The sequence below is a fragment of the Hylobates moloch genome, unplaced genomic scaffold, assembly GCF_009828535.3.
Source record: "Hylobates moloch isolate HMO894 unplaced genomic scaffold, HMol_V3 SCAFFOLD_6, whole genome shotgun sequence".
In the NCBI taxonomy this organism is placed as follows: domain Eukaryota; kingdom Metazoa; phylum Chordata; class Mammalia; order Primates; family Hylobatidae; genus Hylobates; species Hylobates moloch.
In genome coordinates, this window is record NW_026652281.1 from 102,723,566 (window position 1) to 102,750,287 (window position 26,722).

Consider the following 26,722-nt stretch of genomic DNA (forward strand, 5'->3'; position numbering starts at 1 on the left):
GAAAGAAACTGGCATGTGCCACGTGGATCAGAGAAGCCATGCGGACTTCCTCTTTCTTGACATTGACATCTAACTAACTGAGCTTGTCTGTCTTCTGCACATGGATGTTTGTCCATTCCTCCTGGGAATGACAGCATAGATGTTCCTCCATTTAGGAATGGCAAAGATGACGGATGCATCCAGCTTGTTCATATTCTCAAACATTTATTGAGTCCCTACTATGTGCCAGGTTTTATGTTATGGAAGGCTGAAAAGTACTTTTTTAAAGATTATAAGTCAGCCTTGTGATGATTGCCTTCAACTTTCTTCAGACTGAAGAATGGCCTCTCAGATGAGGGCAGAATCAGATTGTTTAAATGTAAAATCAGCCATGAGCCTTTTACCTTCTAATTAATTCTTCATTTGTAAGCTCTTTTTTGCATATCGCATCTCTTTGACCTGGAAGCCAACTGATTTAAATGTGAACTGGCTGCCATCGGATGAAGCCATGGTCCCTTTTCTTCCTTTCTTTTGTCACTCACTCTACAATCCATCAGTCCCACTCGGTAAATATTTATTCAACAGTCACTGGATTGGCCACGTGCGGTGGCTCACACCTGTAATACTAGCACTTTAGAAAGCGGAGGTGGGAGGATTACATGAGCCCAGGAGTTCAAGACCAGTCTGGGCAACACAGTGAGACCTCGTCTCTACCAAAAATTTAAAAATTAGCCAGTTGTGGTGGCACATGCCTGTAGTCCCAGCTACTCGGGAGACTGAGGTGGGAGGATCTCTTGAGCCTGGGAGACAGAGGTTTCAGTGAGCCAAGATTGCACCACTACACTCCAGCCTGGGTGACAGAGTGAGATTCTGTCTTAAACAAAACAAAACAAAACCAGTCACTGGGTGGTTAGCTCTGAGCAGGGTACAAGGGATCCAGAGAGTGGTGAACAGCAGACACATTGTTTTTGTATTCATTAAACTATGAGTCTTTGTTTTTTGATTGTCCAGGACCTGTCTCTTTGTGTGTTTCTTCTTGTTTAAATTATAATGGACTCTGGAAACAAACTTTTTTTTTTGAGATGGAGTCTCGCTCTGTCGCCAAAGTTGGAGTGCAGTGGCGCGATCTCAGCTCACTGCAACCTCTGCCTGCCAGGTTTAAGCAATTCTCCTGACTCAGCTTCACGAGTAGCTGGGACTACAGGCGCACGCCACCATGCCCAGCTAATTTTTTTTGTTTTTTTTGTATTTTTAGTAGAGACAGGGTTTCACCAAGCTGGCCAGGCTGGTCTCAAACTCCTGACCTCGTGATCCGCCCGCCTCAGCCTCCCAAAGTGCTGGGATTACAGGTGTGAGCCACCGCGCCCACCCTGGAAACAAACTTTTTGGTGGTCTCGGTGAGTCCTTAGAATGTTGAAGATGTCGGGCCGGGCGCGGTGGCTCACGCCTGTAATCCCAGCACTTCGGGAGGCTGAGGTGGGTGGATCACGAGGTCAGGAGATAGAGACCATCCTGGCTAACACGGTGAAACCCCATCTCTACTAAAAACACAAAAAAATTAGCCGGGCGGCGTGGTGGCGGGCGCCTGTAGTCCCAGCTACGCCGGAGGCTGAGGCAGGAGAATGGCGTGAACCCGGGAGGCGGAGTTTGCAGTGAGCCGAGACCGCGCCGCTGCACTCCAGCCTGGGCGACAGAGCGAGACTCTGTCTCAAAAAAAAAAAAAAAAAAGTTGGACTTCATGTATTTGAATTAGATTAATTTAAATAGACATTAAACTGCTTAGAAAGGGCACGATTAAAAACAATGTTAAATTAGATAACTGTTTTTAGGAATTTTTTTTTTTCCGAAAAAGGTCACCCAGGAACACCTCACCTCGATCAACCATCCTTTCACCTCACTTCTGAATGGATACGACACCACCATCATCCCGTTTTTTTTTTTTTTTTTTTTTTTTTTTTTTTTTTGAGATGGATCAGTGGCGCAATCTCGGCTCACTGCAATCTCCGCCTCCTGGGTTCATGCCATTCTCCTGTCTCAGCCTCCCAAGTAGCTACAGGACTACAGGTGCCTGCCACCACGCCCGGCTAATTTTTTGTATTTTTTTTTTTTTAGTAGAGATGGGCTTTCTCCATGTTAGCCAGGATGGTCTCGATCTCCTGACCTTGTGATCTGCTCGCCTCAGCCTCCCAAAGTGCTGGGATTATGGGCACGAGCCACTGCGCCCAGCTGCCTGGCTAATTTTTTTGTATTTTATTTTATTTTATTTTATTTTTTGAGACGGAGTTCACTCTTGTTGCCCAGGCTGGAGTGCAATGGCACTATCTCGGCTCACCGCAACCTCCGCCTCCCAGGTTCAAGCGCTTCTCCTGCCTCAGCCTCCCAAGTAGCTGGGATTACAGGCATGCACCACCATGCCTGGCTAATTTTGTATTTTTAGTAGAGACAGGGTTTCTCCATATTAGTCAGGCTGGTCTCAAACTCCCGACCTCAGGTGATCCGCCCACCTCAGCCTCCCAAAGTGCTGGGATTACAGGCGTGAGCCACCGTGCCTGGCCATTTTTTTGTATTTTAATAGGCATGAGCCACTGTACCCTGTCCCCTGTTGCTTTTTTTTTTTTTTTTTGAGACAAAGTCTTGCTCTGTCTCCCAGGCTGGAGTGCAGTGGCGCTATCTCGGTTCACTGCAACCTCCGCCTCCTGGGTTCAAGCAGTTCTCCTGCCTCAGCCTCCAGAGTAGCTGGGACTACAGGTGCGTTCTACCATGCCCAGCTAATTTGTGTATTTTTAATAGAGACGGGGTTTCACCATGTTGGCTAGGTTGGTCTTGAACTCCTGACCTCATGATCTGCCCATCTCGGCTTCCCAAAGTGCTGGGATTACAGGCGTGAGCCACCAGGCCTGGCCCCCTGCCGCTATTTTTAAATTAAACGAAAAAATAAAAATAACTAGATATTTGTGGGATTTTAAGTAAAAATCCAGTGAAATCCTTGGTAAAATAAGTTGATTCATTGATTCTGGTGGATGGGTGATCTTAAACTTTTTTTTTTATTTTTTTGAGACAGGGTCTTGTCTGTCACCCAGATGGGAGCACAGTAGCACTATCATGGCTCACTGCAGGATCAACCTCCTGGGCTGAAGCAATCCTCTCACCTTAGTCACCCCAGGACCTAGGACTACCGGCATATCCCACCATGCCCAGCTAATTTTTTTACTTTTTTTTTTTTTTTTTTTTTTTTTTTTTTTTTTTTTTTGAGACGGAGTCTCGCTCTGTCGCCCAGGCTGGAGTGCAGTGGCACGATCTTGGCTCACTGCAAGCTCCACCTCCCGGGTTCACGCCATTCTCCTGCCTCAGCCTCTCCGAGTAGCTGGGACTACAGGCGCCCGCCACCACGCCCGGCTAATTTTTTTTTGTATTTTTAGTAGAGACGGGGTTTCAGCGTGGTCTCGATCTCCTGACCTCGTAATCCGCCCGCCTCGGCCAATTTTTTTACTTTTTGTAGAGACAGGATCTTACTATATTCCCAGGCGGGTCTTAAATTCCTGGCCTCAGGCGATCCTCCTGCCCTGCTCTCCCAAAGTATTGGGATTACAGGCATGAGCCACCACACCAAGTCCTGATCTTAAACTTTTAAAATTGTTCCTTACAAGTCATGTACTCTAATAGGCCTTCATTTCAGAGATGCAGAGACAGGTGCCAGAAAGGAAGAGAAAGGACCTATCTCAGGTCATACCTAAGCCATGGCAGAGTGAGGACCAAAACCTGGGTCTGCAGAATCATGCAGTCAGTGCTTTTCTCACTTGGTTCTTTGATTCATACTTACTTTGCTTTCTCTGGGCGCTTGTCTGCGTCAGATCAGTGTGGCGGTCCCTATTTCCAGGAAGACTTTTTGTATATTCAGTGCCTCCCCTCTCCTTCCATGCATGTCCAACCTTTTGGCTTCCCTGGGCCACATTGGAAGAAGAATTGTCTTGAGCCACACATAAAATAGACTAACACTAATGATAGTTAATGAGCTTAAAAAAAATAAAAATGTAAAAAAGGTCCGTGCATCATATGCATCTTTTTTTTTTTTTTTTTTTTTTTTTATAGACAGAGTTTTGCTCTGGTGCCCAGGCTGAGTGGCTGAGTGCAGTGTCGTGATCTTGGCTCACTGCAACCTCCGCCTCCCGGGTTCAAGCATTTCTCCTGCCTCAGCCTCCTGGGTAGCTGGGACTACAAGGGCAGCCACCTCGCCTGGCTAATATATATATATATATATATGTATATACATATATATAGATATATATATATATTTTTTTTTAGTAGAGTCAGGGTTTCACCATGTTGGCTAGGCTGGTCTCGAACGCCTGACCTCAAGTGATCCTCCCACCTTGGCCTCCCAAAATGCTGGGTGGGATTGCAGGCATAAGCCACCACGCCCGGCCCATGCATGATTTTTGTGATATCCACCACCACAGATAAGCAAAAGAGTCGTTGCATTCGAAGAGTTGGACACCTGTGCACAGTCCAAGTATTCTCTCAGTGCTTGCTGCCTAACATTATTGTAGCTCTTACTGCTTATTGAACTCTTATTTACTCATGTATCTGTAGACCTTAGTAGCCCCCAAACATCCCCAGGCTTTACTACAGGGACCAGTGCCTAGTGAAGTAGTAGATGTCAATAGATGGATAGCCAAAATAACCACACAGGTGTCTTGCTTTATTTCAGGAATGCCTCTGGCTCAGGCAGTAGCCATTCTTCAGAAGCACTGTCGCATCATCAAAAACGTCCAGGTTCTCTACAGTGAACAGGTGAGTGGTGGCTGATTTGTTTATTGAAATAGCATCCCTTGGCAGTGAGTCACTTCCAGAGCTGATGCTTTGGGATAGGCTGACTGGCAAGGATAGCTGTGTTCGAATGGGAGGATCTCTAGCACCAGCCAGTTACCAAGTACCTTTTCTTTGATTCTGAAACTTTTGCTCTTGATTATCTAGTACAGCTAGGTTTGGAAGAGCAGTAATAATTGAACCTGTGTTTTGTCTGTGCTCAACCTGCCTACAGGCCCTTAAACAGGGACTTTTCAGTAGTAGGTCGCTTCAGAGGCTGTCTCTGGTCTTTTAGAGTGCTTACCTTCCACTTCTGTGTTTAAAGTTGTCTTTTCTGCTTTGTTGGTTAGTTTGTGTTCAGGATTGTTGCAGTGCAGATCTCTAGGTAGCATAGCATACCTGATTTGAAAGGAAACAGATGTAATTCACCCCTTTATCTCTCTCAAAGAGCAATCTTCCCACCACTGAATTCTCTGAAACCTGCAGTTCTGTGACCAGACCATGTGCTGCCATGTTGCAGCCTTTGTGGTGTCCTATGTGTCACAAGCCTCAGGGAATAGTTTTGAGCCTACAGAGGCTAAAGGATGTCCCCAATGACTTTTCTGAGACCCTTTGAGTACTAGTTTATTTCAGTTCTATTTGTTCCAATTAGTTTCAGATCCTAAAGCAAATGACAGTTTATTTCTGACATGAAGAATGTTGTAAATTATAGGTGGGCAAAATTTCTGAGAGGCTTCTCACTTTTTGACTTGAAGCAGAATCAGAATTGGGCCTGTTACCTATACCCAGAGATTACATTCTGCCATATTGTACCCCTTTACCAGCCTAATGAGACCCTCATGAGACGGAGTCTCGCTCTATCGCCCAGGCTGGAGTGCAGTGGCGCAATCTCGGCTCACTGCAGGCTCCGCCTCCTGGGTTCACCTGCCATTCTCCTGCCTCAGCCTCTCGAGTAGCTGGGACTACAGATGCCCACCACCACACCCAGCTAATTTTTTTTTTTTTTTTGTATTTTTAGTAGAGATGGGGTTTCACCGTGTTAGCCAGGATGGTCTCGATCTCCTGACCTCGTGATCTGCCCGCCTAGGCCTCCCAGAGTGCTGGGATTACAAGCGTGAGCCACCATGCCCAGCCAAGGGTGGGCAGGGGTTTCTTGAACCACTGTGGATTATCAGTGCCAAAGTGGATTCTCATTAATTAAATTAATTTATTTACCTTTTTTTTTTTTTTTTGAGACAGAGTTTTGCTCTTGTTGCCCAGGCTGGAGTGCAATGGTGCAATCTCGGCTCACCTCAACCTCTGCCTCCCGAGTTCAAGTGATTCTCCTGCCTCAGCCTCCCGAGTAGCTGGGATTACAGGCATGTGCCACCACGCCCAGCTGATTTTGTATTTTTAGTAGAGATGGGGTTTCTCCATGTTGGTCAGGCTGGTCTCAAACTCCTGACCTTAGGTGATCTGCCTGCCTCGGCCTCCCAAAGTGCTGGGATTATGAGCCACTGTGACCGGCCAAAATTTATTTCTTATATCACCACCATCATTGTTTGTTATTCCGGTATTTGGGTATAAACAGTGTTAGCATTAAGTTGATTTTCCCCAATATCTTCTAAGCAACTTTAACACATTAGCAAATATGGGTTTGACCAGGCACTGTGGCTCACACCACTAACTCCAACACTTTGGGAGGGCCGAGGCAGGAAGATTGCTTGAGTCCAAGAGTTCGAGACCAGCCAGGGCGACATAAAATAAAAAATTAACCTGGAGTGGTGGCGCACACCTGTAATCCTGGCTATTCGGGAGGCTAAGGTGGGAGAATCATGAGCAGTGAGGTATGATTGTATCACTGCACTTCAGCCTAGGTGACAGACCAAGACCCTGTCTCAAAAAAAAAAAAAAACATGGGTTTTTGAGTCTGAATCCTGATTTAGATATCTGCTTTTCTCATTTCTAATTCATGAGAGTTGTGGCATATTAATAAGTAATCTGGTTATCTTTCTGTAAAACAGTATAGTTTCTTGATTATAGAATAATCTTTGGGTTTGTTTGTTTTTGAGACAGAGTCTTGCTCTGTTACCCAGGCTGGAGTACAGTGGCACGATCTTGGCTCACTACAACTTCCACCTCCCAGGCTCAAGTGATTCTCCTGCCTCAGCCTCCTGAGTACTTGCGATTACAGGCACATGCCACCACGCCTGGCTAATTTTTGTATTTTTAGCAGAGATGGGGTTTCACCATGTTGGCCAGGCTGATCTCAAACTCCTGACCTCAAGTGATCCGCCCGTCTTGGCCTCCCAAAGTGCTGGGATTACAGGCATGAGCCACCACACCCAGCCTAGGATAATCTTTGGATGAGGATCAAAAGGAGATGGTCTCTCAGAACTCTGATCTGATGCCCTTTTTTTTTTTTTTGAGACAGTGTCTTGCTCTGTCACCAAGGCTGGAGTGCAGTGGCATGATCATGGCTCACTGCAACCTCCCCTAACCTTCCTCCTTTAGTTTTGCCACTCCTGGGCTCCAGCCGTCCTCCCACCTCAGCCTCCTGGGTAGCTGGGACCACAGGTGTGTGCCACCACATCTGGCTGTTAAAAAAAAAAAAAAAATTTTGGCCAGGTGCGGTGGCTCATGCCTTTAATCCCAGCACTTTAGGAGGCCAAGACAGCTGGATCAGTTCAGGTCAGGAGTTCGAGACCAGCCTGGCCAACATGGTGAAACCCCGTCTCTACTAAAAATACAAAAATTAGCCAGGTGTGGTGGTGCACACCTGTAATCCCAGCTACTCAGGAGGCTGGAGCAGGAGAATCACTTGAACCTGGGAGGCGGAGGTTGCAGTGAGCCGAGATCGTGCCACTGCACTCCTAGGCAATAGAGTGAGACTCCATCTCAAAAAAATTTTTTTTGTAGAGACAGGGTCTCATTATATTTGCCGAGACTGGTCTCAAACTCCTGGCCTTAAGCATTCCGCTTCGCACGGCCTCCCAAAGTGCTGGCATGAGCCACCGCACCCAACCAATGTGATGCTTCTTAAATTTGGGTCTTGTCCTTTTCTTCTGCCTACTTTCTTCCCTTCCTTACCCATTTGTCTCTTTGTTTCCCAAATGCAGAAAACATTTTGTCTGCATTAAACATTTCAGAAATATCTTCTTGTCTCTATGCACATCACACCTTGGAAATGAAATGTCAAGTACGTCCCATCTTTCTTAGAGGGAAAAGATGTTAACAACTAGTAGCAGATGATTTTACTGAACTGCTTCATATGAAGGACAGCTAGGTTACTGGAAGAACCTGCTTAAATACCACATAGTACATGTGTATTTTGGTTTTAGAGATACAAAGTATTAATAAAACATTGACTCTGAGAGTAATTTGATTGCTTTTGAAAATTGCTAGGTTATATCCTGAATTATAACAATGCCAGGAAAAAAAAAGATCAGATCTTGGGAAAGTATAGGAAAATCCAGATCCTGGCACATTCCTCCTCCAAGCAAGATTCCTGGAAGAGACTAAAATGTTGCTTCGCTCTGCTTGTTCCATGGAATGGCTCTCTCCAAAATGGAACTTTGTGTTCTGGGTTGATACTGGTAATCCAAGTTCAGAGTTCATTGTTCCATTATGTTGCTTGAGACCTAATGGTTTAGACATTCATATAGACCTACTAGAAAATACAACATTCTTCCTTTAGTTTTTGCCAAGCATGATGGAACTATCTGGGCCTGCTGCCTTGTAGGGATCACTGGGATGGAAGGAAGCAACCTGCACTAATCCCAAAAGACTCTTAGGAGAGTGGCTTATGGCCTTCCAGCCTGTGTCTCTGTCTCTGATAGCCGTATCTCCATCATTCACTTTGTCTAACTTGAGAAGCTCTATAAAGAAACTAAACCTTTGGCCAAGCACGGTGGCTGACGCCTGTAATCCCACCACTTTGGGAGGCTGAGGCGGGTGGATCACGAGGTCAGGAGATCGAGACCATTCTGGTTAACACAGTGAAACCCCGTCTGTACTAAAAATACAAAAAGTCAGCCGGGCGTGGTGGCAGGCGCCTGTAGTCCCAGCTACTGAGGAGGCTGAGGCAGGAGAATGGCATGAACCCGGGAGGTAGAGCTTGCAGTGAGCCGAGATTGTGCCACCGCACTCCAGCCTGGGCAACAGAGAGAGACTCCATGTAAAAAAAAAAAAGAAACTAAACCTTTTGAGTAGCCATGTGTTAAAGAAGGGTGGGGTTTTAGATGGTGTTTTTCCTTCTACCATTGGGCAGCCTCGATCAGGACTGTGGAGAATTTTCAGACATTGAATCCTTGAATTAATTGCATTGGACCAGAAGCACGCAGATGGGGCAGACACAAGAGGAGAGTGCTGTGTGCCGGGTTTTGGGCTAGGTGCTTTCTGACCTACTATCTCTGTCCTCATAACAACCCTGGAGGGAAGGGATGAAGGTATTCCCATGAAGAAACCAGAGCTCAGAGAAGTTTTGAGAGTTACCTAAGGTCACCAGGGTTCTGTCTACTGCTTTGTTCTGCTACTCCCCTCCCCCAGGATTCAGAAGGGGCAAATGCAGAAATGTGACTCTTTAGATCTTAGATTTCGGCTTTTCAGGAAGAAGCACATATGAAATGGGATGGGAGGTTGTGGGGAGAGAGAAAAAGGATAAGAGGGTCATCTCATAATCAGATCACAATGTATTTCTTTGTCCTAGAATTTGATCTAAACCATCAAAGAATAAAAATATGTTCCCTAGCCGGGCACGGTGGCTCACGCCTGTAATCCCAGCACTTTGGGAGGCTGAGGCGGGTGGATCACAAGGTCAGGAGATCGAGACCAACCTGGCTAAAACAGTGAAACCCCGTCTCTACTAAAAATAAAAAAAAAATTAGCTGGGCGTGGTGGCGGGCGCCTGTAGTCCCAGCTACTCGGGAGGCTGAGGCAGGCAAACGGCGTGAATCCGGGAGGCAGAGCTTGCAGTGAGCCGAGATGGCGCCACTGCACTCCAGCCTGGGTGACAGAGTGAGACGATGTCTCAAAAAAAAAAAATATGTTCCCTGTGGATGGTACGAACAGCCTGAGTGTGAATGGATGTAGGTTCAGCTGATAGGCATAAGCAGTATCTGCTGAGTTTAGATCCTGGACTAGGCCTTTTCACATGACCTGTATTCCTCATCAACTGCTCTGTAGGTTCGATGGCAGTGAACTTCATACTGCAGATGTGGAACCTGGAGCCTGAAAGGAGAATGACGTGTATACTCATATAACTTTGTCCCTTTTCCCCAGGTATTTTTACTCAAGCCCAGAAGGGAGAGGCTCTTTTCAGCCGATATTAAGAAACAGCAGCTGCAGGCTAGAAGTAAAAAACACCATATGTTCATGCAGCAGTTTTTTTCTGGTTTCCAAGCATCATTAGCTGGAGGAGAGAGGGACTGCCTGCACTTAGATATTCCCTGTGTGTTGCATTTATATTGTAAGGCTTTCAGTAGGTGCTTAGTGAATAAATCAGTTACTCAGAATGTGTTTTATTTTTGTTTTGTAGTCTCCTCTAAGCCATGACCTCATTCTTAACCTGACTCAGGACGGGATCAAACTAATGTTTGATGCTTTCAATCAGAGACTTAAGGTAACTATAAATGACAACTAATGTTTCATGTCCGGCTGGGCCAGTCTTTCTGGAGCTAATTAGTGTGTGCTATTGTGAGATGTTTCAGAAACTTATAAGTAGGTGTGGACTTCTTTGGTTCAGAGATCACTACAATGTAGGGAACTGAAGCTGTGCCTGTTCCCCTAAAAAAAGGGAAGATGGAAGTGGGTTGGGATGGTCAGAAAGAGGCTGGGAAGGGCTGCTTTCCCAGGCTCCAGAGGGGAAGGTGAAAGAGTGTTGAAGATTTGGGAAACATGCTATGGGGAGGGGGCTTTCATGTCCAGTAGGAAAACAAGATGGTTTTACTTCATTCTTTTGTCAAACACTGTAATTTGGTTAGAAAATGGAAACTGTTCTTCCTAGAATGCTGGGGCTTGGGTTAACAACACCAGCAATGAGTTGATTCTTTAACCCTGGGGAGGAAATGTAAAAAAACAACTTACTAATATGTGGGGCTATCTTAATTGGCATTTCAGTGCCATTTGCTAACACCTGTTTCAGTCCAGTCTGGTTTTCTTTGTTTTTTTTTTTCTTTTGTTTTTTTTTTTTGAGATGAGGTCTAGCTCTGTCACCAAGGCTAGAGTGCAGTGGCTCAATCTCGGCTCACTGCAACCTCCGCCTCCTGGGTTCAACCGATTCTTCTGCCTCAGCCTCCTGAGTAGCTGGGACTACAGGTGCACGCCACCAAGCCCAGCTAAATTTTTGTATTTTTAGTAGAGATGGGATTTCACCATGTTGACCAGGCTGTTCTCGAACTCCTGACGTTGTGATCCGCCCGCCGCAGCCTCCCAAAGTGCTGGGATTACAGGCGTGAGCCACCGCGCCCAGTCCAGTCTGTTTTTGATATACCCTGTTTACAAATGCCTGGGCCTCACAGGTTAGTCATGTGACACCAGAGTCATGCCTCAAAGTCATGAGATTGAATGGGCCCTGGGCAGTGGCATGCCAGAGTTGTTGTCCTTCTTGGGTTATGGAGTAGCCTTTCCAAAAGACTTGGGTACTTCCCAGTTCTCATCATCCTTGTCACAAGTGAACTGCTAAGGAGAGAAAACAAAACATGGAAAGAGAATCAGTACATGGAATTAGAATTCCTCATTCTATCCCGTCTCCATGGCCAGAAGTTCCACACTGGGAAAGGGCAGAGGATGATCTTCAATATGGCATAATCACAAATTGGGGGGAAATTAATCTGGTAACATGGAAATGCCTTTACAAGTAGTCATTTCCCTTTGACTTGGTAAAAGTCCACTTTAGAAAATGTAACCCAGAAACACTGGGGGAAGGTAATGGCATTTCATGGTAATGAGAAGCTGGAAGTAACCTAAATGGGCAACAAAAGGGATGTCCAGCAGCCCATAGAATCACAGCATGGTGAAGACAATGTCATATGTTTAGTGAGTGCTTAGGCATGCTAGGCACATGGCTGGGTGTTTCACATGCATTTTCTAATTTAATCCTAACACGCCTGTGAATAGGTACTGTTTACTAGCAAGAAAGCCGAGGGACAGAGAGGATAAGTAGTCTACCTGATGCCAGGCTTTTAACTAGATATTGGCAATATGTGGTGGCTGACCACTTAGGCTCTGTTGATGGATCTGGGAAATAAATGAGAAAAGCTGAAGAAATGTACAGAAATGTGAGGAATGGGAAGTACCTTTGGATAGGAAAGGAGGTAAAATCGAACTGGCAATCCTCTTCTGCCTTCTTTGGGATCCCCATGAAGGAGAGACTAGGGTCCTGCCTGAGTCTTCTGGAAACTGAGCAAGTAATCACCCAGATGTTTTTGATTGGCACCAGCCTGACCTGACCTATCTTCCTGCCCTTCCATCCAACACCTTCAGAATCCACCTCTTCTGATGCTGCCTCCTACAGTTGCTCCCCACCCCTTGCCTCAAGCCTAAGAGAGACAGCCCTGTGGAATGAGGCTTTATAAGTCACAACCTTTATAGCCACCTGTCTTTTCCATTATTATCTTGGCTGCTGCCACATCTCTTCCCCTCTGGGGAAATCAGGAGCTTCTGTAGCCCAGAGGTGGAAAATCATAGGCTTTAGCCTTCCCAGCTGCTTGTCCCTGTAGTGCAGCAATCTCCAAGAGATGAAATCTGCTTATTGATGCTCCTAGTGACATGAAGGACTCCAGGATGGCCAGCACTCTGGGTCCATTGCCACAAGTGCTGCTTCGTGCCTTATGATTAGCTCTGGTCCACTGTTTTCCCATTGATCAGGCAGGGTCGAAGCACCTATATGTGTTGGACCCGTATAGCTGTTGGCAGGTGGGGTGCCAGTGATACAGGAGGAGCATCGTGCAGGCTCACTTCCACAGGGCGGGTGGTGGGAAACTTTGGGGGACGATTGGCCAGCTGTAGGGATAGAAGTGAGGGAGGTGAGTGCCTGTGCCTGCTATGAGCAGGAGGGCTTCTGGCTGAAGGTAGAGGCTGTCTGCTAGACAAGGCTCTGGCCTCAGTGAAATGGCATGCCAGTTTGGCATGGTATACTCCCATGCCCAGATATTCTGTAGGGGACACTGGCTATCTTCTGAATCATAGCTGTTCCCCTGCCCTTCCTTCCACAGCCCCTCCTGGCACTTCTTTTCATGCTTTCAAGCTTCATACCAGGCAGAACTGCCTAACATGAATTGAACACCTTCCCTATGCAAATTAATGAGTCCCTCAAGGGGCTTAACTTAGTGGACCACTTAACAGAATACACAAGTATGGAGGAAAGGGTTCATTCCAGTGCTGTGACATCCTAGCAGAGGGAGCAGTTCTTTCTAGCAGATAGGATCAAAAGAGCTACATTATAGTCAAGAGGTTTCCAATTTGGTTCAGTGTTGTGGTCTCTAAATAAAGTTAGGGATAGGGTCTCTGGCCAAAAGCGAACCTACTATCTATTATGTCTCAGTTTCTTTGGCAGTGCCAGATGTTTCTGCATACAATGCCCCACAGCCTCTTCCACAATCAGGCTCAGATTGGCAGGACAAACAGATATTGAGCCAGCTCTGCTTGTGTCTCCACAATGAGAGCCAAACCTCCCAGCTGGAGGATGGTAGATGGTGCTCTGAGCCCCTACCTGTGCTGCTGGCTGCCAAGCCCTTGACACCATTGCATGGAGGACTTCATAGTGCTTATTACTTGGCACCACTGATGGCGGAGTGTTAGGTGATGCCTTTTCCTTTATCTCTGCCCTGCCCTGAGTTCTTGGAATTTCATCTGAGGCTGAACCCATTAAAGAGCAAGCTTCACAAAGGTCCTGAGGCTTTCTTGTTTCAACCAGATCCTCTTCATCAGGGACATAACTGAATACTGTCACACTTGTGTGACAAATATTATGGCTTGCTTTCTAATGGGATAGACTTCCCCCTCCATCTTTTTGTTTTGTAAACAAAATCAACCTCAAAATAAGCTATTTTCCTTCCTTCCTTCCTTCCTTTCCGTTCCGTTCCTTTCCTTTCTTTTCTTTTCTTTTTTTTTCTTTTCTTTTCTTTCTTTCTTTCGAGATGAGAAGGAGTCTCGCTGTGTCGCCCAGGCTGGAGTGCAGTGGTGCGATCTCGGCTCACTGCAAGCTCCGCCTCCCGGGTTCACGCCATTCTCCTGCCTCAGCCTCCCCAGTAGCTGGGACTACAGGTGCCCGCCACCACACCTGGCTAATTTTTTTGTATTTTTCAGTAGAGATGGGGTTTCATTGTGTTAGCCAGGATGGTCTCAATCTCCTGACCTTGTGATCCGCCCATCTCGGCCTCCCAAAGTGGCGTGAGCGCCCGGCCTTTTTGAGTTTTCGTCGGTGACCATGGTGCAGTGGGCAATCTCAATCACCCTACCTCAATCTGCCTCAGCCTCCTGAGTAGCTGGGATTACAGGCGTGTGCCACCACGCCCAGCTAATTTTTGTATTTTTAGTAGAGACAAGATTTCACCATGTTGGTCAGGCTGGTCTGGAACTCCTGACCTCAGGAGATCCACCCACCTGGGCCTCCCAAAGTGCTGGGATTATAGGCGTGAGCCACCGTGCCTGGCTAAAATAAGCTTTTCTAAAGCAACCCGACCTGGGTTTTAAAATGCGGCAAAATATGAGATGGGAGGAAGGGGGCTTAGTTTCCAAAGCAGAGCCTTAACAAGCTTCATGTCTGTGGAAGAGATCATTGCCCTATAGGGTGGTGTGTGCGCCAGCCTGACCCAGAAGTGGATTGCATGTAAGAGCCTTGACCCAGGGCATCCATGGACATCTGTTGAGCAGTCCACTAGGAGAGGGAAGCTAGGAGGTTATGCTCTGTGTTTTCTCCCCAGTTTCAAAATAACAAAGGACTGTCGTGGTGGCTCATGCTTGTAATCCCAGCACTTTGGGAGGCTAAGACAGGAGGATCATTTGAGCCCAGGAGTTTGAGACCAGCCTGGGCAACATAGTTTTTTAGTTTTGCTAAGATTCTATCTCGACAAAAAGTTTTTAAAAAAATTTTAAATGAGAACAAAAGATAATATACAGTGCTTCCATAAAATTTCTACTGGTAATAGTTTTTTTTTTTTTTTTTTTTTTTTTTTACTATTTCTTCTATAAATGTATTTTTAATCATTTTTAGTCTGTTATCACCTTCAGAGCATTGACAACTCTTAAACTTTTTTTTAGGTGATCGAAGTATATGATTTGAGTAAAGTAAAGTTAAAATATTGGTAAGTTTTCTCCCCTGCTGGTATATGTCACACTTGGTATAGACAGGCCATATCTACTACCTTCATTAAGTTAGTAAAGATTCACGTCTGTCACAGATGTGAATTATAGCCTGGTGCCGTGATTTCCTGAGGCAACCTTCAAGCCTGCTCAGTTTCCTGGAGAAGAGCAGTAAACCTCATTAAGAATATGTGATGTGTTTAACACTTCACGTGTATGTCATCTAACTTAATCCACTCAACAAAGCCAGACCTCAGCTCACAGGTGATGTGACAGTCTCCTGGGTCATAGCTGCCCTCCCGCTGACAGCCTCTCTTGGCACCTCTTTTCATGTTTTCATGAGTAATAGAGGTGGGACGAACCAGATAGGTCTGACTCCAAAGCCTATGCTGAAGAGAATGCCAAAGAGACCACCATTTTAGAGCTATAATGTACTTTTTAGAATTACAGCAGGGATGACATGCACAGTCCAAAGTTGTTGCACCCCCATTATGGCAAGGCAGCATGCCTGCATCTAAAAATCTAGAATACTCCTTCCTTTCTTTTTTTTTTTTGAGACAGAGTCTCTCTCTGTCACCCAGGCTGGAGTGCAGTGGTGCCATCTCGGCTCACTGCAACCTCCGCCTCCTGGGTTCAAGCGAGAGAATACTCCTTTCAGTAAGTCTCCTTAACTGGCTTCCCTTTCCCTTTTTGAGGGTGTGAAGAGGACCTGATTCCTGGGGCAGGCTCAGGCAGTTTTGCTGATAGAGGAGTAGACAAGCAAATGTGTGGTACCACTGGCTCCTGCAGGTTCTAGTTGTCTTTTAGTTTTACTAGGGCCTTCATACCTCAGCGTCTGGTGGCTTCTCTTCTCTACCCTATTCTTAAGAGTCACTGGTGTCATAAAGCCCCAGAGGATCAACTCTGTATATTAGCATCATGAGAATTGACCTTCTCCTGACCTCATTAATTCTCTTATTTAAAAGTTCTCTTGGCCGGGCACGGTGGCTCACGCTTGTAATCCCAGCACTTTGGGAGGCCGAGGCGGGCGGATCACGAGGTCAGGAGATCGAGACCATGGTGAAACCCCGTCTCTACTAAAAAAAAAAAAAAAAAAAATACAAAAAATTAGCCGGGCGTGGTGGCGGGCGCCTGTAGTCCCAGCTACTCAGAGAGGCTGAGGCAGGAGAATGGCGTGAACCTGGGAGGCGGAGCTTGCATGAGCCGAGATTGCGCCATTGCACTCCAGCCTGGGCAACAGAGCAAGACTCCGTCTCAAAAAAAATAAAAAATAAAAAAAATAAAAGTTGTCTAATTAAACTTTGTATTTTGATATATTTAGAGACTCACCTGCCTGTGTCTTAAAAATAACTCTCCCAGCTACTATCTCACATGATCTGTGCGCCCATCTTGTGAAGCCTAGTATTAAAAAATATTTTTGTTTTTCAGTGGCGTGCATTTTAATTCTCAGGCCATAGCTCCTACCATTGAACAGATTGACCAGTCTTTTGGCGCAACCCATCCTGGAGGTAAGCCAAGTCCATCTGATTCCTCTGGTCATCAGTAGCAGTTCATAGCAATAAACCTGCCCGGTAGTGCCATCCCACCCCACTTCCTGGAGTCAGGCTCCCATAGGATTGTGGGGTTGGTACTTGGGTGTGAAGGAAACATCCTCCCCCTTGTTTTCAACCTAGTAGGCCAGTTTAGAAATAAGCCACAAGGAAGGTATTGTCAGTCATTACTCCCTGCCAGGCTGGTTTATGTTAGCCATTTCAGATGCCAGTCAACCATGTTATTTTCTTCTCCCCCACCCCCAACAGTGTACAACTCCGCTGAGCAGCTCTTCCATCTCAACTTCAGAGGACTGTCTTTCTCTTTTCAGTTAGACTCATGGACTGAGGCTCCAAAGTATGAGGTTAGCCCTTCCTGTCCCCTGGTGTTTGTTGCCCAGTGTCTGTGGTATGGCTCAGCAGACAGTGTCATGGGATGGGAATAGAGGAGTGGGTATTAGATAGGCAGACTTTCTTTGGTTTCCATGTATTTGAGCTCTTTACAGGGTAAAGTCGTAGAGTGGGTGGGTTGACAGAGGAAGAACAATGCTCAGGCTGGCATTCCAAGGAAGAGGATACTTCCCACAATGGAGTGAGGTCAGGCTCACTTTTCAGAGATAAGTTCATTCATTCCTTATTTTCAAGCTCCTAATCAACAGTTTTCCTGGTGGCCTAAAATTTGGAGATTTCATCCTCTGGATTTTCAGTTACCTTTGTTTTTGCAAACATTTCATTCATCCTTGGGGCTGTGAAAATGATAAGCTTTCGTGAGGCTTATTTTAATTAAGGAAGCATTTCTGCAATTTCCCCTATGAAGAAAAGGAAAACTGAGCAGGTGTGGTGGCTCACACCTGTAATCCCAGCACTTTGGGAGGCCAAGGCGGGTGGATCATGAGGTCAGGAGATCAAGACCATCCTGGCTAACATGGTGAAACCCCGTCTCTACTAAAAATACAAAAAATTTAGCCGGGTGTGGTGGTGGATGCCTGTAGTCCCAGCTACTCAGGAGGCTGAGGCAGGAGAATGGTGTGAGCCCGGGAGGCGGAGCTTGCAGTGAGCCGAGATCACGCCACTGCACTCTAGCCTGAGCGACAGAGTGAGACTCCGTCTCAAAAAAAAAAAAAAAAATTAGCCGGTTGTGGTGGTGCACACTTGTAGTCCCAGGTACTCGGGAAGCTGAGGCAGGAGAATCACTTGAACCTGGGAGGTGGAGGTTGCAGTGAGCTGAGATCATGCAACTGTACTCCAGCCTGGGTGACAGAGTGAGACTCCATCTCAAAAAAAAAAGAAAAAAGAAAAGAAAAGAAAAGGTAAACCAAGCGAAATTAAAGGTGGACTTGCATGGTTTTGGGGAGTTTACTGACCCAGAGCCAGAGAGCCAGGTTTGAGGGTGCACTTTGACCCTTTGACCTGAGCAGCTCTTGAAGACCATGAGTGACAGGGAAGACCAGAGCCTGAGTCCCATGACCTGTAGTGCCCTAAGTAAAACTCTTGACCTTTGTTTGCAGCCCAATTTTGCCCATGGCCTGGCTTCTCTCCAGATACCCCATGGAGCAACTGTAAAACGAATGTATATCTACAGTGGCAACAGCCTACAGGATACCAAGTAAGTGTAAGGAGCATGAGTTTCATGCTAAGGCCTGGGCTGCCTGGGAGAAAGAACCAAGCCTCTGCTCCTTCTCTGTCTGTCCCCAGGGCTCCCGTGATGCCTCTGAGCTGTTTCCTGGGCAATGTCTATGCTGAGAGTGTAGATGTTCTTCGAGACGGAACTGGACCTGCAGGTTTACGACTTCGCCTACTTGCTGCAGGTCAGTGACTGGCTTTGAGGTTGGTACATTCCACATTATACCCATGTTGAGATAGTCTAAAATCCCACGTGCTTAGGGTGTGTCTTAGTCCATTCAGGCTGTTGTAACAAAATACCATAAACTGAGTGGCTGCTAAACAACAAAAATTTATTTCTTACAGTTCTGGAGGCTGGGAAGTCCAAGATCAAGGCACTGGCAGATTCAGTATCTGGATGTGCCTGTAGTCTAGTTCATAGAAGAGACTTCTCCCCGTGTCCTCATATGGTGCAAGGGGCTAGTTAACTCACTGGAATCTGTTTTGTAATGGCACTAATCTCAATCCTGAGGTCTCTGCTTCCATAATGTAATCACCTCCCAAAGCCCTGACCTTCTAATACCATCACCTTGGCGATTAGGATTTCAACATATGAATTTTAGGGGAACAAAAGCATTCAGTCCATTGCCACATAGTTGGTAGAAGACAAATTATGCAGATGTTTATGGTTAAAGCTTTTGTTTAGTTTTGTCAAGGGACTGCACATAGTCTTATAATTAGCAAATCTTAATAAGCAACAGCACTGCTTCTCTCGGCATGCACATAGGCCTGCTGTGTGCTTATATAGCTTTGTGACAGTTCCCAAGTGTTTCCTGGAGATGCATCCTGTGGGTTGCAGTGCTATTGCTCTCCCCTTTTTTCTTTTTTCTTTTATTTGAGACAGAGTCTTGCTCTGTCGCCGAGGCTGGAGTGCAGTGGCGTGATCTCAGCTTACTGCACCCTCTGCCTCCCGGGTTCAAGCGATTCTCCTGCCTCAGCCTCCCGAGCAGCTGGGATTACAGGCACGCATTACCACACCTGGCTAATTTTTGTATTTTTAGTAGAAACAGGGTTTCACCATGTTGGTCAGGTTGGTCTCAAACTCCTGACCTCGTGATCCATCCACCTCGGCCTCCCAAAGTGCTGGGATTACAGGCATGAGCCACCGCACCTGGCCAGCTCTCCCCTTTTTTCTACCTTTTTTTGTTTTGTTTTGTTTTAAAAGAGATGGTCTCATTCTGTCATCCAGGCTGTAGTGAAGTGGTGCAATCATAGCTCACTGCAGCCTCAAAACTCCTGGGCTCAAGTGATCTCACCTAAGCCTCCCAAGTAGCTAGGACCACAGGCACGTGCTACCATGCCCAGTTAATTTTTGTGTATGTGGAGATGGGTCTTGCTGTGTTACCCAGAATGATCTTGAACTCCTGGGCTCAATCGGTCCTCCCTCCTTGGCTTTCCAAAGTGCTGGGATTACAGGTGCAAGCCACTACACCCAGCTTTTCTCCCTATATTGCCCAGGCCGGTGTGCAATGGAATACTGTGGCCTTGAACTTCTGGGCTCAAGCAATCCTGCCTTAACCTCCTGACTAGGCTACAGGCATACACCACCATGCCTGGCTCCCCTTTTTCTACCCTTAATGCCAAGTTCTCAACGTAGGCAAGCAGACGAGACTTGCTGAATTGTGGTTTGGCCACAGCTTGGCAAGAGTTTTGCCAACCATGAACAACAACAACAACAAAAAGAAAGAGTTGGCTGGGTGCGGTGGCTCATGCCTGTAATCCCAGCACTTTGGGAGGCCAAGGCGGGTGGATTACCTGAGGTCAGGAGTTCAAGACCAGCCTGACCAATATGATGAAACCCCATCTCTACTAAAAATACAAAAATTAGCTGGGCGTGGTAATGCGCGCCTGTAATCCCAGCTACTCAGGAGGCTGAGACAGGAGAATCGCTTGAACTTGGGAGGCGGAGGTTGCAGTGAGCGGTGATAGCGCCATTGCACTGGAGCCTGGGCAACAAGAGCGAAACTCCGTCTGACAAAAAAAAAAAAAAAAGAGTTGCCACCTTCAGTACCTGGTCCCTCCAGGATCCATGCCTCATTTTGTGACATTCCCATGCGTGGCCAACATCAGCTGCTTTGGGTTGTGGATCGTGCTAAACGGGACCGGGAGCTTCAGCGTGGAGTTTGTTCCCATAAAGACAGCTGAGAACCTTCATGGAGCTCATTGCCTAACCAGCATTTATTCATAAATTGGGTTCCTGCATCAGTCTCTGAGGCACTGGTTCTTCTTCTTTTTTTTTTTTTTTTTTTTTTTTTTTGCTTCTTTTTTCTTTCTTTGAGACATGGTCTCCTTCTGTCACCCAGGCTGGAATGCAGTGGTGTGATCTTAGCTCACTGCAGTCTCTACCTCCTGGGCTCAAGTGATCCTCCCACCTTAGCCTCCCAAGTAGCTAGGACTGCAGGAGTGTGCCACCACGCCTGGCTAATTTTTATATTATATTTTGTAGAGCCAGGGTTTCACCATGTTGCCCAGGCTGGTCTTGAACGCCTGAGCTCAAGCAATTTACCCCGCTTGGCCTCCCAAAGTGCTGGGATTATAGGCAAGAGCCACCGCACCCAGCCAAGAAGTACCTCTTAACATAAATCCTTGCATCTTACCATAGTTCTGTGATGATCTGATTAAAGTCTTCTCCAGCACACATAAGCTTATGGGGAAAAAACAGCATTGCCTTTTTTTTTTTTTTTTTTTTTTTTTTGAGACTGTCTCACTCTGTCACCCAGGCTAGAGTGCAGTGGTGTGATCTTGGCTCACTGCAACCTCTGCCCCCCGGGCTCAAGTGATCCTCCCACCTCACCCTTCCAAGTAGCTGGGACTACAGACACCCACCACCATGCCCAGCTAATTTTTGTATATTTTTGTAGAGACGGAGTATCACCATGTTGCCCAGGCTGGTGTCGAACTCTGAGCTCAAATGATCCATCCGCCTTGGCCTCCCAAAGTGCTGGGATTACAGGCATGAGCCACCACATCTGGCCAGAAACTGCACTGCTTTTGTTCACTTTTGTTTCTTCAACATCTAGCACAATGTCCTAGCCCATGGTAGGCAATAAAATAGTGAATGAATAAGTGAATGAAGTATCCAGAGCTTCATGTCATATGTGGGGGATTGAATAAGTCCCTGGCATTATTTTGAATAGATAGTGATCTCTTGTACAGTCTTAAGCCGTGGTGACCTGATGTTTCTGATTGCATGCAGTCTTGCCCCTCGCCAGACCTAATAATGTAGCATGCAGCCAGTAGCTTCTCTGGGGCTCCCAGAGAGGGTCTCTGGTCCTAACCATAACCTGACAACCTCTCTCTCTTGTGTTTTGCAGGTTGTGGACCTGGCCTATTAGCAGATGCCAAGATGCGGGTATTTGAACGTTCAGTGTATTTTGGTGATTCCTGCCAAGATGTTCTTAGCATGCTTGGCTCTCCACACAAAGTCTTCTATAAATCAGAAGACAAGGTAGGGGAATTATGTTGCAGTCTCTCTCCCTCTTTTTTTTAATCAACACCAATTTAATATTGAGTATAAACTGTTTGCTATTTTCTCATAGAACTTGTTCTAATTAAAGCTAATGGTAAAGTAAATTGAAAACTTTTCTAACCCCTGTAGTCCAATTACCCTGACTCTGTCCCTCTCCATAGTGCCTACCTTTCCTTAGAGACCAAGGCAGTCCATAGTCAACGACAGCTGGCCCCCTCTCCTCCTAGACTGGTCAGCACCAGCAGCTGAGACTCCCCATACTCTTGGTTTTACTGCAGCTTAATGTTACACATGGAACACAATTTGTAGACTTTCAGTTAATCCAGAACTATTAGAGGGATGGATTTTAATTTATGGTTATTTTTTCCCTACAGATGAAAATTCATTCTCCTTCCCCTCATAAACAAGTTCCATCGAAGTGCAATGACTACTTTTTTAACTACTTCACTCTTGGAGTGGTAAGTTGTGATTCCTCAGAGAAGCCCTTCATTTCTATTGGGGTGGGCAGTGACCTTTGCAGATTTGTGTGTCCACATGCAGCTGGAACCATGCCTGGGCATTGGGGAACCTAGCCCCAGCTGGCTTTGCCCAGGGTTGTTTTGCATAGGCTCTGGTACTCCAAAGTAGACCTTTCCTGCAACCAGGATTGCTCAGGAACACTAGGTTCCCTGGTACATGTTGACTTCTTTTCTGAGAGAAACATGTTCCACAGATGGAGGTCTTGGAAATTATTCAGATTAAGCTGTTTGGATAACTGCCCTTTTGTAAAGCATAGGACCCTCTTCTTGAGTCACAAAATGGAGACTGAAAAGGATTGGAGACAGTGGGGTGTGCTTGTAGATTTTTAGAGGACCACCCCAGAGGCATTGCTGTAGCCCTGTACTCTGGACCCAGGGAGCTGGATATAGCTGGTAGCTGGCCAGTGTGGACAGTCCGGCTGGTGGGTGAGTTGCAGACATGAGAAATTATTGTATAAACAGTGTTTCAGCAGGAAACATCTCAGAGGCCGGGCTGGCCTGGACCATGGGTCTTGTAACCTTTGAGCCTTCTAGGGTCTGAGGTCCTGAGGCAGCAAACAGTAGATTCCAGAGAGGGAGTGAGGAGAGACTGAGTCTGCCTAAGTGGGAAAGACCAAACACAGGAGCCAAGAGTAGTAGGGGAGCTGCTGTCGGGTTGTGAACTCCTGAGAGTAGGATGGCGGCAGGAGGGAACAGTGCTGTTGCAGCTGGACCTCTGGTTCAAGAGCCAGTGATGACGGTATCTCGAGAACCTTAGGGTGTCGCTTTTCCAGTGTGGCCGGTGGCGCCTTTGCCCCAGTTTTTGCTTGGTCCCGCTGGGCTCATTCTGCTCACTCAGCCTGGCAGGCTGCGCTTGGCTCACGCTACCAGCCTGGATCCCATGCCTCCCAAGGGCAAGTCAGGCATGGAGCAGCAAGGGATGTGTGAGCGAGTGAATGTGGCCTCTGGCCACTGTGCCCAGCCAGGCATGCTGACTGCTGTGGTGGGGCAGGCAGCTCCAGGCACCAGCATAGGCACCAGCTCCATGTAAGGGTGAGGCTAGATCACATGTACCGCAAGTGGCTTCCATTGTGGGCACCCATATCTGGACAAGGAGAACGTGGTGGCACCCGGAAGCTTGGAGACACCAAGAACCACAGAGCCCCAAACAGGGTGTCTGGGGTGTCGGGGAGCTCCTAGGTCTGGGCTTCCTGAAGGGCTGCAGCTCTTATCTCCTTGTCACCCGCAATGTGGAAAGTGGGGCAGGGCATTTCAGCCCTATTTGTGTTATACCTCTTCCAGTCCTACCATTTGGTGGGTCCCAAGTTCCTGTCCTGTGGCCAGGAAGAATGAGGTATGCAGACAGCTGGAGGGTGAGCAAAAAGGAGAAGAGCTTTATTGAGCAACAGAACAGTTCAGAGGAGACCCATAGTGGGTCCTTTCTGCAGGCAGGTCGTCCTGACGAGTGTCCAGCTCTCAGCAGAGAGAAGACCCATAGTGGGTAGCTTCTTTCTGTAGGCAGGTCATCCTGAGGAGTCAAGGAGACCTGAAGTGGGTAGCTCCTTCCCACAGTTGGTAGTATTGACGTCTGTCCAAGTCTGGCTGAATCCGGGGTCTTTATGGGCTCAGAAGGGAGGAAGTGCATGCCGATTGGTCCATGAGCAGGCCCGGAAAAAGCACCATAAATTCTCACTCCACCCACAGACTACCCAGAGCTGGCAGCCTGGCTCCCAGGCCTCAGGCCATCCCTGGCTTGAAGGTGGGGTTTCACCTGGGACCCAGCCCTTTCCGCCTAGGAGCCCTTCTGCTTCCTACATGCCATCCATGGTGCCCATGCTGTTCATGCTGAGGCGGCAAGGGGGCTGGCATGTCAGTGCTGCCCTGAGCGTGTGCACTCCCAACCAGGTCATGACAGTGCCTGGGCTCAACCACAACTTTGCTCCTCCCCAGAGCAGGCACCGGGAGTGGGGAGAGGCTAGGGAGTGGGAGCAGGCACTTTCAAGCCTGCCGGGGCAAGGGGCCTTCTGGGCCCCTGAGAGTGCAGGGATGCCAGGGTCTGGAGCTGCATTTGGGAGGCTGCAGCTACACCCAGGAGCATGGACTCCTGCCCTGCCAACTTAGTAGGGACCAGGGCTCTCACCTGTTCCCAGTTCCCACAGGCTCTGCATAGTTCTATGGGAAAACAGAGGTCCCAGCCACACTTCCTCTGCTCCAGTCGGCAGCCTTGCAGTGGCCACTCCAGATGGGCCATTGCTGCCATCAATAGGTGACAGGGAAGATGGAGAGAATGGACTGGCCTCAGTAGGACTTAGTTGGCTGTGGGTATGGGGGTAGAGTCAGAGGTGACCCTGAGGTCATGGGCCCAAGCAGCTGGATGGATATGAAACTGGGAAGGGTAGGGGATAGGAGGGAAGTATTCACTGGGTGGCATCAAATCCAGGTCCAAGTCCTAGAAAGAGGTCAGGCTGAAACTTCAGTTCCTGGGGTTGCTGACTCCCACAGAGGGTGTAATGGAAGCCAGGAGGGTCTGATGGATCATGGAATTCAGAACGGTCAAGTGGCCTTGAGCCTCTCAAGAACCAGGTGACTTGGCTGGCATGGTGGCTCACGCCTGTAATCCCAGCACTTTGGGAGGCCAAGGTGGGTGGATCACCTGAGGTCAGGAGTTCGAGACCAGCCTGACCAATATGGTGAACCCACCATCTCCACTAATAGTAATTACACAAATTAGCCAGGCATAGTGGTGTGCACCTGTATTCTCAACTCAGGGAATCCTCCTGCCTTGGCCTCCCAAAGTCCTGAGTCTGCATCCTCGGATTCTCTTGGCTCTGCTGCTTACCATCTGGGCACCATGCTAGGTGACTTACTGCACCTCCTGGGGCCTTGGTTTCCTCATCTCTAAAGAGGAACCTGCCTTGAAAGTTTGTAAAGCACCTTTATTCAATAAATCTTTATTGAGTACCTACTGTGTGCCAGGCATTACTCTAAGAGTTAGGGATACAGCAGTGAAGAACACAGACGGACAACCCCGCCCTCACGGAGCTTATATTCAGAGGGAAGAAAGCCATTTAGCAGGACAAAGAGCTAAAATGGATAGTACAGTGTGTTGAGAGGAAACACACGTGACAGAAAAGATAAGGTATGGGGCCAGGCACAGTGGCTCACACCTGTAATCCCAGCACTTTGGGAGGCCAAGGTGGGCAGATCACCTGAGGTCAGGAGTTTGAGACCAGCCTGGCCAACATGGTGAAACCCTGCCTCTACTAAAAAAATAAATAAATAAAAAAAATTTTAAAAAGCCAGGCGTGGTGGTGGGCGCCTGTAATCCCACCTACTCGGGAGGCTGAGGCAGGAGAATTGCTTGAACCCAAGAGACGGAGGTTGCAGTGAGCTGACACAGTGTCACTGCACTCCAGCCTCCGCGACAGAGTGAGACTCCATCTCAAAAAAGAAAAAAGAAGGAAAATGTCTAAAAGCTGGTTGGCCTGTCCCCTGGACTGTTGTCTGGAAGAAAGGTAATGCCTGCAGGCATTCTCGCTGTGGAGTGCAGTGGATGTCTCAAGTTGGACATGCCTTTGGAAAGGCTTCTGCCCTGCCTCAGTAACTTTCCCTCCTTGAGTACCCTTGTTTTCTATCCCAGGACATCCTCTTTGATGCAAATACACACAAAGTGAAGAAGTTTGTTCTACACACCAATTACCCTGGGCATTATAATTTCAACATGTGAGTACACCTGTCTGTACCTCCCCTCTGTGAAGTGAGTTTTGGGCTGAAAACCCCAGGAAAGAGCTTGTGGCTTTGGGCGTTCACTAATTTATCTACACCTGAATTCTTGCTGTTTCATGGGAAGTGAATTTCCTGAGTGCTTGCTGTGTTCCTGGCACAGGGTCCAATGCCTTACATCTCTCTGTTTGAACCCATTTTACAAATAGGGAAATAGGTTCAGAAAGCTTGATGTCTTATCCAAGGTAATAGGCTCTCCAGAACCCAGGGCCAGGATCTTTTCTGTTCGACTTCCGTGCCTAAATCTGGCCTCCCCCAGTGAACACTGTCAGGGGCTCAGAGCCAGAGCTTTGGGCAGGTGTGTTTAGTTCTGTTTCTCCTGGGGTGTGGGGTTGGAATATGGGAGTGGCCAGGCCTTCTAGGAGGCCCAGCCTTTACCCATCTGCCTTCTCTCTAGTTATCATCGCTGTGAGTTCAAGATCCCACTAGCCATAAAGAAAGGTGAGTAGTGAAAGCTCTCAGGGTAAGGGAGGGGTTTTAGAGTCTGTTTTCCACTGTGAGAAGGGAGAAAGATCGAAGCAGTGGTTGGGTGTGTGGAGCCTCTGCCCATGGCCTCACTTCCTCTGGGGTGGGCTCATTGTTCTGGGGACTGCAGTGTTCTTGGTCTGAGTCTCCTAGAGGCCCTTGAGGCCTTTTCCTATGACTGTGGGATTGCTGGCCTCTGGAGGGGAGAGTTTCTTATCTACAGATGATCATCCAGTGGCCCACAGCCCATC

The 26,722-nt window shown here is 47.4% G+C and overlaps 1 protein-coding gene across 5 annotated transcripts in view; it reads left to right on the forward strand.

Moving 5' to 3' along the window:
* Positions 1 to 26,722, forward strand: part of PHAF1 (phagosome assembly factor 1) — a 35,056-nt gene that overhangs the window by 6,264 nt on the left and 2,070 nt on the right. For 3 of the 5 annotated variants that reach the window (XM_032157596.2, XM_032157597.2, XM_058441087.1), the window contains 11 exons: positions 4,688 to 4,770; positions 10,301 to 10,384; positions 15,025 to 15,068; positions 16,495 to 16,574; positions 16,866 to 16,960; positions 18,104 to 18,201; positions 18,291 to 18,403; positions 21,572 to 21,705; positions 22,101 to 22,184; positions 25,864 to 25,946; positions 26,404 to 26,447. In XM_032157596.2, the coding sequence (XP_032013487.1) occupies positions 4,688 to 4,770; positions 10,301 to 10,384; positions 15,025 to 15,068; positions 16,495 to 16,574; positions 16,866 to 16,960; positions 18,104 to 18,201; positions 18,291 to 18,403; positions 21,572 to 21,705; positions 22,101 to 22,184; positions 25,864 to 25,946; positions 26,404 to 26,447 (942 nt within the window). Of the gene's footprint in view, positions 1 to 4,687; positions 4,771 to 10,300; positions 10,385 to 15,024; positions 15,069 to 16,494; positions 16,575 to 16,865; positions 16,961 to 18,103; positions 18,202 to 18,290; positions 18,404 to 21,571; positions 21,706 to 22,100; positions 22,185 to 25,863; positions 25,947 to 26,403; positions 26,448 to 26,722 lie in introns of those variants that run through there. The other 2 variants (XM_032157600.2, XM_032157598.2) reach the window with 2 other exon arrangements.